This window comes from Branchiostoma lanceolatum, chromosome 1 (genome assembly GCF_035083965.1).
Source record: "Branchiostoma lanceolatum isolate klBraLanc5 chromosome 1, klBraLanc5.hap2, whole genome shotgun sequence".
Taxonomy (NCBI): Eukaryota; Metazoa; Chordata; class Leptocardii; order Amphioxiformes; family Branchiostomatidae; genus Branchiostoma; species Branchiostoma lanceolatum.
The window spans coordinates 2,090,966-2,101,474 of NC_089722.1; the positions used below are offsets into that span (position 1 = coordinate 2,090,966).

General features: G+C 42.5%; 1 protein-coding gene across 1 annotated transcript; it reads right to left on the bottom strand.

Moving 5' to 3' along the window:
• Positions 1–4,223: 4,223 nt before the first annotated feature.
• On the bottom strand, positions 4,224–10,441 carry LOC136429317 (peptidase M20 domain-containing protein 2-like). Its single transcript, XM_066419178.1, has 6 exons — positions 9,990–10,441; positions 8,289–8,437; positions 7,479–7,621; positions 6,982–7,136; positions 6,291–6,540; positions 4,224–5,404 (listed from the first exon to the last, which is right to left on the bottom strand). The coding sequence occupies exons 1-6, from the start codon at positions 10,353–10,355 to the stop codon at positions 5,271–5,273; spliced, it is 1,197 nt and encodes a 398-aa protein (XP_066275275.1). The 5' UTR covers positions 10,356–10,441; the 3' UTR covers positions 4,224–5,270.
• Positions 10,442–10,509: the final 68 nt, after the last annotated feature.

Genomic DNA, 10,509 nt, shown 5'->3' on the forward strand with positions numbered 1-10,509 from the left:
TGAATATGTGTAAGCTAGAACTATGCATGCATTTCTTTAACTTTATAATCAGTTACCATTTGTATGCATATCTTATTCAATTATTGATGTTTTTTTTATATATTACTATTTTCACGCGTCTATATTCGTATCAAGTAAGTATTCTTGGATTATGCAAAGACATATTTCCATTATTTTGTGAGTGTCTCTGCAGGGGAATAATACTTTTTAATCGCGTTTCTCTTTATTTGTATGAACAATATAACTTGTATAAACAAATTGGACATCGATTATAGTAATGTATGAAGATAATGATAATTTGCAATGAGTGACTTATAAACAAAATGATAAATGTATGCATACTACGATGTTTGAAGGTTAAGAAACCAATATCGTCATTTTGGAGAATAATGTACTCTCTCATATAAATCAATTGTCCAACACGTTCAATAACAACGACTTGCAAACCTAAAATCGTCCATGTATATTACAGTGTAACCGTACAAGGAGTAGAGCAAAAAGGTAGCGGTCTGGATACCAAGTAAGGCTTGGGTCAAATTTCCAATCCGGGGCCCAGTCTTTGGGAACGAAAAGTATCATTTAAAAGACAAAAAAAAAAAAAACACAAAGCGTACCAAAAATTTTTTTGTTTCCGAAAATAGCCCGACCGGGCCCCGGTCGGGGAATGTGACCCTAGCATAAGGCTTGTCATTCTTCTATTGAAATGCATCCTTTTGTAGACCAACAATAACTACGTTTTCATAATTTGGCATTTTCCCATTCTTTTGTTCAACCATGTAGGGATCAGGAGCTACGAATAGCAAGTAAAGACTACGACGAGACGATCTGATGCAAGCCTGGACTTTTGACAAAATTGTCGAGATTGCCAAGGGGATTCCTGTGCTCAGATACGTTTCCAAACTTTTCACAATCATACAATAAGCACCAATTGTATCTATCATGTACGCCTTAGCGTTCCTGCATTAGTTACACATCTTAACAATATGGCCTTATCACATGCAACGCTTTTTGTCATGATGTTTATGCTGGTCCAATCACAAGTTTGTCCAAATTGCACTCAACTTTGTATTACCAAAGGTATCCGTGTCAACCGTGGGAGACAACGCATGCGCCGTGTAACGTGTGACGTGACGGGGCTAGCCTGTACCAACCAGCAAATTGTCTCATGCTTACCGGAATCAATTGATCGCCTAATTCTGACCGGACATTATGACAGAAACGGGACACTGAACACCCTGCCCACTCTTCCTATGTTGAACGACCTGACTCTTCAAGGCGGACTGATCAAGAACGTTAAAGAAGGGGCCTTTACAACACCAGATTCTATACGGTGGCTGTCGTTGAATCACAACTCTATCCAGACTGTTCGCAACTGTTTTGATGGGTTAAAAGGCACAGAGAGATTATTCCTCGCTTGGAACAAAATTGAACACATCGAGAGAGGAGCGTTCAAGCCCCTTCAAAGGCTTCAGTTACTGGATTTGAGTGATAACATGCTCCGCAAGGTTGAGGTATGGTTCTTCGAAGGATTGTCAAGTCTGATAGACCTTAGGTTGAAACGCAATAAAATCTCGCGCGTCGCAGCCAATGCTTTCAACTACCTACGCATACACATCCTAGATCTGTCCTTCAATATGCTTAAGACCCTCAGCTGGGAATTGTTGCAAATGTTACCTCCAAAAGCTAGTATCTTTTTGAATAATAACCACCTACCAACAGTAGGGCAAGAGTCACTTGTCGCTCTTAGTGACAAGTTTGTCAGGCTGTTCAACAACCCATTTCGCTGCACCTGTGCGCTGAATAGCTTGAAGACTGAGGGGGTGACCATCCTAGGCCAAAGAAAAACAGAAGTCCTCCACTGCAGCTACCCGCCGCATCTCGCCGGGAAGAAAGTCCTACAGGTGTCCAGAGAAGACATGCCGTGTCCACCGCCTGTAGCCAAGGTTTCACGAGCTGACAACGGAACCACTCTCCTGTGTCATGTCTACTGGGAACAGCAGCCGGACATCAGCTGGGTCGGTCCAGAAGGAAACAACATCAGCGCATCACCCAACACGTCTGGCAATGGCATAACCACGCACTTGGAACACGATGTGACTCCAGAAGGGCATTCTCTACCAATCGGGACAGACTGTTCTAGCCAACATGCAGGAAGCTCCACTCTCAACTTCATGAGTAAGTCGACGCACAAGCTCCACCTGAGTCAGGAAGCCTTCCTAGGATGGACGGAGGGCGCCTATCGCTGTGTCATAACGTACCCGGTGGGCAACTTCTCAGTCAGCATGGGGTTGTCTTTGACCAATCCAAAGGCAAACGATTCCCGTTCTCTGACAAGTGATGATGAAGAGGAAGGAGTCATCTCTACTACGGAGAAGATGCCAGAGGAATACTTCATACTGTCGCCACGCCAGCATCTGCAGCATCCATGTCTGCTTAACCTGATCTACACGGGGATGATCGCTGTTAGCGTCAGTCTTCTGGTCGGCTTCCTGGTGGGTAGGCTCATGAGCAATGTGTCCCCTCCCAAGCACCCCGATTGCCCGGCGATGAGTGAGTCCTCGCCGTTGTCACCATCAGCGATGGGTGATTCCTCGCCGTTCCCACCATCGCACCGGAGCACCTCGTGCTCCCTCCATCACTATGAGGTGATCCCTGACGAGAGTTTTGTACCTTTACGTCCCTACGCTCAGGTCTTCTTGAACCCTCAGTACGGCCAAGGAAACGCGAAGCTACGGTCGCCGAAACGTAAAGACGTTTTCCACAACCCTCAATACGGGAGGGGGAACGTGAAACATACCGAAATATTCGTCAACCCCCAATACAGCCAAGGACAGGTACGGCTTAACTATAAGCGGCGTTGGTCAACACCTGTGCTACTTCCGCACATCGGTCAGGTGGTAGCAGTCCGCCAGTCATTCGAGCATGAGCACCCACGTGTTGATGAAAAAGCCAAGCTGGGCCAGAATCTCCCTCTTGTAGATCTGCGACGAGACCTGCACGTTACTGGGATAAAGAAGAGCCCGACCCCAACGTCACATCGCTTCACGCTCCCCTAAACAAGGAGGAAGGCCGGAGAGTCCCCTGGGTACGAACAGGAGGGTTGTGACTGCCTCTAAGAGATGGCCACATGAGGAAGACTGAGGAGCGTGCAAAAAGTAAAAGTCGCAACCCTTGTCTCCTCAAGTCTGTTTCCAATGACCAGATCGGAGTATTTTCAGCGTCTTCGGACATCAGCACTCTACACGTACACAAAGATCGATTGCACACTCACGACGCAGCACCCACTCATATTCCACAAATAAAACAAATATTGCAAACACATCACTCACATTTATGTAAGATGATGCACGTATGTCTAGCATGTATGTATGTAGGGTGCTGTATGTATTTAGGATGATCCCTGTACGTCGAATGATAAATGTAGCACAGAGCATATTACTTGCAGAATAGAACATTAAGTTGTTACTCAAGAGCTCCAAACATACATATGTATGTAGGATGATACATGTTTGTAGGATGATACATGTATGTTAGATGATATATGTATGTAGCACGATACAAGTAGGATGATACATGAATGAATGATGATACATGTAGGATGATACATGTATGTAGGATGATACTTGTATGTTAGATGATAATCATATGTATGTAGCACGATAGAGATAGGATGATACATGTTTGAAGAATCATGCATGTATGTAGGATGATAAAACTGATTATGAAGGATGATAAAACTGACGTATGAATGTAATACATGACATTGTATGCAGGGCAATACACCTTTATGTTAGATGATACATGTATGTAGGATGATACATGTACGTAGGATGGTGCATATTAATGTCAGGATGATACATGTATGTAGGATGATAAACTGATGTATGTATGGTGATACATGTATGAAGGATGATACATGTATATATATACATATGTGGGATGCACTACCTTATTTGTGTTGGAACAACATTTTAGCTCTGTTTATTAGTCAAAATGTACTGATATCCAAATGCAAGGTTAATCATTGGCTAAGTGCCTGGAGATTGTACGTGCAGAATGGTCAGATTGCTCAGGCATATGAATAGAGACTGCTGACACAGACAGACAGACAGACAAAGAGAGAGATAGAAAAAGAGAGACAGAGAGAGACTTGAAATGATAATTTGGCATAGGCAAAGTCACAAACGAGCAGTGAAACAAAGACCTTATACTGGCACGACAAGTATCCATCATATCATTATATTTTCTGTACACTGCCTTTACTTTGGCCTTTTCATCTTTTTTCACGCTTGGAAATTGCAGGATAAATCTATAACAACTTGCAACATTAAATTCAAGTTGTAGGCATTTGTAAAACCAATAAAAGTAGATGGTCTAATGCTCAGATTCATTGTCCTAAGTACACTATCTTTTTACACACAGACTTTATAGTAACATTATATACACAATTTTTTTTCAGGCATCAATGCTAAATGAAGGAAGATGTCCGTTGAGAGTAATTGATACCCTTGTGGCCCGCACCATATACTAATCACCAACATTTGGCAGTTTTACAAAGTTTCCCTTCAGGGCTTAAACTTCAGTTTTCTTTAATTACATCTTCAAGTTGCTACACGTAGGTTTCTCTGTGCCTTTTCTTATTTCTATCATAATTCTTATTTCCATTTTCTTATTTTCATCATTCAACTGTCATTTTAAGACTTTTCAGTAAATTGTATTTCCCTGAAAACCCTTATCTCAAAGTCTTCATTGCCAATTACACATTCAATTTTCCCATATCTCTTACCCCCCCCCCCCAGAAAACAAGCAAGTGTGGTGGGGAGTACATATAAAGCACCTACTCTGCTCTCTATGTCAGACTTGTTTCTTGTGTAAATTTTGCTATTCATAGCTCTTAATGGCAATATCAAGCCAATGTTCTACAATTTCTTAAGTCTTTTTTAGTCCCAGCCAGGGTTACAACTTACAGGCCACACTCTCAAATACAATACAAGCACTCAATCCACTAGGCTGTTGCATAGGTATGGTTAATTTCTTACACCACCTTTCACTACATGCTGCAACTGCACTGACTACTCAAGTTTTGACAGATTGCTTAATAAATTCCTTAGATAAAGAACATTTTTTTGCATTGTGTCTGTTTTGTTCAAAGCAAGACAATCACATTTTTGCTGCTTAGTGATAACTGTCTAAAGGAAAATGAATCAGCTTTACTGTATTGGAAATTTATCATTAGTTAATTCCTTAAACCATTATTCAATTAATGGAATCTAATCATTTGCCAAGTCTTGTTTAAACTCCTCCCTGATGGTGTCCATGAGCTGTGATTGACAGATGACGTCGACGGCTGTCATGGCCAGGGCCCTGGCCTGGTTCAGCGCGTAGGGCTGGGCCTCAAGGGTGCCTGAGCAATAGAACAAGTCTCATAAGGAGAGGTGCTAAACATACACAATACAAATATCTCGCCAATGGTAACTCCTATAGAAACAGCATACATGCAGAGCGTATAGGTTATCATTAAAAAATGATTGATCTGAAATTCAATAGCTCTCTTCAAAATTCCTAATGCACAAAACAAAGTACATGCACAACAAAGGTTATATTACTTTTTCAGATACTCAAGAATGTTTTGTATACCAGTGTACATTAGTATCTCTACCCTATAGACTACAAAAATATCTAGGTGCACACGCATCCAGTATTTTGAGCCCTGTGGTTCATATACAAGTAGTTGTGTCCAAACATCTTATGCAACGTTGACCAAAGAGGACAAAAGAAACTCGTCAGCTATAATAGGTCTGGACACCAGGCTATACACCATAAGTGCATTATGTACTGGATACTTGCTCTTACAAATACTTAAAGTTTCAGAAAGCCAATTGTAAAACCAAACTCAAATTGCCTTAAGTTATTGCTGTGTACTAGTATGACACCACCAAAATCCTTCAGGTACATTTCCAATCACTGAATGTCAATGTATGGGTACATATACATGTAGTGAGTTACGGTTTGAGGTGCAAGAAAAACTTGATAGTTAGGCAGCTTAATAAATCTATATGGCGTTAATGTTATACTGATTTTACATATCATATGTCTACAAGTAGTCCGTGTAGGTTGGAACCCAAGGGGGCGCAAACACCGCCTTAAATGCTGTTTACCACAGAGCTGAGCTGAAGTGTAAACAAAATTACACTCAGGTATGTACTAGTTTTGTGACTACAAGTACAAAAATGTGCTAAATCTCAATGAATAGATAAATAAATAAACAATTAAATGAATGCCTGCAGTACCTGCTTCCTCAGTGAAGTGGCGTGAGTGTATAGAAGCGTCTGTCGGTAGGGCGAACATCGGGTGGATACCGGGTACCACATGCGTGACGTTCCCCATGTCCGTAGAGCCGGAAATTGCGCCGGTTACGGACTCGTCGGAACAGTTGGTCACCCCGAGGACCTCGGCGTTCCTCTCATACAGAGTGGCCAGGGTGTTGTTCTGCATCAGGTTGGAGTACTTGGAGGCGTCTCTCTTAAAGTTGTACTCCACCTAGTGATTTGAACCAAAACTGCAGATATATTTTTCTTTTCTAAAAAGTAGGCAGTAAATCATTACTAAATCCTGCAAAATATATTTCAGTGTCTACATGATGAAGATACAAGTTATCTGTAACAAAGTTGAAGTCTAGGACAAGTCATATGAACAGTTTTAACTACTGCCATCCATAGCCACACCCCTTAAGCATGTAGATGCTTAGAATACTTAGGAAATATCAAAACTAATACTTGTATTAAGTTGTAAAGCATGGCTATTATAACGTATCTCTTTGTCCATTGAACAATCAAACAATAATTTTTTGGTTGCCCAAGTATTATACTAAGGGTCCAATGCACTTCCAGCAAGCACTGTATGATTAGATCTATCTTTCAGCTTTGCAAACAACTGTCCAACACACATGTGAAAAGATCAGACTGAGGAGGTTGTGGGTACCTGACATCCTGTTGCCATGGCAGCGGACTCCACACAGCCGATCACGCGTTTCTCCAGGTTCGTCAGTTCGGTTTCCGTGTGCGCCCGCAGGTAAAATGTCAGTTTGGTCTCAGAAGGGATGACATCAGGATGGGTCCCTCCGTTTTCTATGATACCTGTAACAAAAAGCAAAATCGAAAGGCTCATTACATAAAAAGGTAAAAAAGATAAACTACCCTGGCTGTACAGAGAACATTTAGCAGGAGAGTCTGCCCACCACAGGCTTTCATTTGCAGGTGCAGAGGGGACAAGTTAACCTTCCCATGGACTGACTCACCTAGCCATGAATTATTCCCTTTTTTGCTAAATTCTATGATTTTACCCCCCATAGGAAGGCCTAGTAGAGGCTATAGCTTACATCCACAAGTGAAACTATCATGCACCTGGCACTTCTAAAACCTCAAGTACACCTGAGAAAAGCTGTGACAACTGTGAATCTCAAAGTCTTTAAGACCTACCATGCACTTGGTGGTGAGGTTTCATCTGCTGCCTGAGTACAGAGATGTTGCTGTAACACAGGACGGCAGCGTCCAGAGCGTTGGTCCCCTCCCAGGTCTGGTACGCCGGGTGAGAGGCCTTGCCCTTGTAAGTCACATCAAGGCTGTGGCGACACAAACACACAAAATAGAGTCAGTAAACAATAATTCTGCCTATCATATATGTAGGCATCCTTCCATCTTTTCAGACGATGGTAGCACTCTGGATTCGGCAGCTTCTCATGTGGCTCTGAAGTCCAATCCTGGCGTGACAGTCTCATCCACAGTTTGGACATTTGAGTAAAAACTGCCTTGAAAATACTGGTAAATTTTTTGATATCATACCTGGGCCGTGATAATGTTCCATACTGGTATTTTACGATATCCGACATGTACAGGCATCTACTAAATGTTTTGTATCACACAGGCTTCCATAGTAGAATAATTGGAAAATGCTTCGCATGTGCTGCATGAAGCACAGATCAAACACGAGAGTTTTTATGTTGAATTGATTTTCTCCATCTTACATTGAAATGTGTGTTTTCCTGAGCTGGTATGACATAAAACGAATACCACACACACAGTGCATCCTGCATCACCCCTGGTCCAGCCCTTGCGCGGGTCAGATTTCCTTGGTCTGGTACAGAGGGTGATGCTGGTATTCTGTATAGGTATCTGTATCTGTATCTATATAGCCGGTATAACCGCCATTAGGTGTAACACACCAGCTCATAGGTATATCTACCTATGATCAACTGTGAAAGTGCATGATGTAGTACAACTGTTACTTACGTTATGACGGCCAGACAGCGCCATCGGGAAACGTTGTACGTGAAGGGATGCGCCATCATGGCGAAGTCGACGTCCTTGAAGCAGCCATCTTGGATCAGGAAGTTCTTCCCGCCGCCTGCCTCCTCCGCTGGCGTGCCCATCACTGTCAACTGACATGTAACATGATATTCAGCCGCCATCTTGCAGTAAGGAGACACTGGGGGCTATACCATTTTAATGTTTATTTAAAGAGTTTTTTTTTTTAGATGCAAAACAAACAGTGGGGTTTAAGAACAAGTTACAAAATGGAGGAAAGAAGTACAAGAGGGACTATAAAATCTTGGTGCTAAAGTTTCAAAATGAAACAGCCGTCAGATATATATAAATCTCTTTACTGCAAATATCAATGCTAAAATTCTCCAGTTCACTGTAACGTTATATACTAGTACTAAAACAAGAGTCCGTAGGACACAATTCTCCGTGAAGTATTTATAGTGTGTACAAGTATTGACCCACACAAATTGCATCTCTGCACAGTCCAAGTAGTGTTTTAGAGCAAGTAAAGAAAAAGTGTTTGTTTATCTTTTTCTTTCAATATAGGAGTGGTCAACCTGCTGAAAAGTACGTTTTAACAGCATGGCACAGATGGGATCTAGAAATTCCGGGAAAAGTCACAAAGTTAGATCTAGATGGCCCCTTTTCAATATTATCAACGAACCATTCAGCCTTACAACTAAGATGTTTCAGAAATCACAAATATGCAGTAAATCCTCTTTCCACAATTTATTGCAGGCCGGCCTGATCTATAGCTATCAACCTATTTGCAATAAAAAAAGGCTAATTTGTAGTATCGTAACATTTCATGAAGGTCAAAGGTCACCGGATCTAACCACCCGGAAGTGACACTGGCGCGCGCACTTTTCTGAGAGATATCTCTCAACAATCTTTCATCCCCTGCGTAAACTTTTTACATTGTCACAGCCTCCGTATTATAAACTACAAGTGTGGTAAGTTTGAAGGACCAGAGATTTCCCATTTTCACACTGTGCCTAAAAGTGCACCGTCCGTCCCGTGCGCACATACTGTATGCGAGCTTCGAGTGGACACGGCATACTTAATGCACAGACTGGAGGTCACTCTGCACATGTTCGCAGCTAAAACTCACAATTCCCGTTGCTGCATTGGTACGTAACTTGGTATATCGCTAGCTAGGTTATGTGTGGTGATGCACGTTGTCAATTTTACAATGTAACAGTGACTATACGATCACAGCAAGTAAGGATTATTTATACCCCGTATCTGCCTGAAGTATTCCAGTCATGCATAACGGATTATAACATGGTCTCTATGGCAGGGCAGTGGGACATAGCATTAATTATAGGGGTGCAATTACGATATTGCATTGACGTTTAAAGTAGTTATGGTGTAACAAATCTATTGTGCATCACCACGCCGAACCAGGCAAACGATATGCCAAGTTACACACCAATGCGACAACGGGATCGTGAGTTATAGCTGCGAACGCGCAAACAAAAGCATTTCCAATACTCCCAGAAGGAGGTCATCCTCCTTCCCGGAGTAATAACTATGGACACACGAGCAAGCAAACAAAGAGACACACCGAAAATAAAACCTCCATGCACATGATGGTTACACTGACAATCAAGAGTAAATGTGACAAGTGATTTGTTTTGTAGATAGTTTTATGAAACCATATGTTACCTTAACAGGTTGTTTGAAATCCTGGATCGCCGCCTTGATCGCGATCCCGGCCGCCACGCCCACCTCTGCGATCAGGTTGTGCCCGCAGCCATGTCCGATCCCAGGCAGGGCGTCATACTCACAGATCACACAGACGTGCAGCCCGCCCTCCTCCCCGCACACCGCCCGGAACGCCGTCTCCAACTTGTAGTGTCTGTCCACACGGAACCCGCGATTCTCCAAGAACTCTGTCAAGACTCTGTGCGCGCGGTGCTCCTTAAAGGCGAGTTCGGGGTTCTTCCAGATCTCCTGGCTCAGATCGTACAGATCTGAGGCGCAGGCCTGGATCGCCGCGTTGGATTTTGTCTTGAGATCGGCTGCAGACATCCCAACTCTGACTGCCAGATCGAATCAAATGGCAAAGCTAGGTGGCCTGTCGTCATCAGTTTACTTGAACTTTCTACTATCATCTAAGACTGTACCATTATAATTTTAGGGGCGTTTGAATATATTCAGAATAAAATTAATTCATCTGAGGCAA

What these genes read in the sequence shown, in the direction of transcription:
- LOC136429317 (XM_066419178.1), bottom strand. Translation starts at nt 10,355, where the DNA reads ATGTCTGCAGCCGATCTCAAGACAAAATCCAACGCGGCGATCCAGGCC. An exon ending in ACCTCACCACCAAGTGCATG is followed by an intron (nt 7,137 to 7,478) that starts GTAGGTCTTAAA and finishes TTTTTGTTACAG; the next exon opens with GTATCATAGAAAACGGAGGG. An exon ending in CCACTTCACTGAGGAAGCAG is followed by an intron (nt 5,405 to 6,290) that starts GTACTGCAGGCA and finishes TCTATTGCTCAG; the next exon opens with GCACCCTTGAGGCCCAGCCC.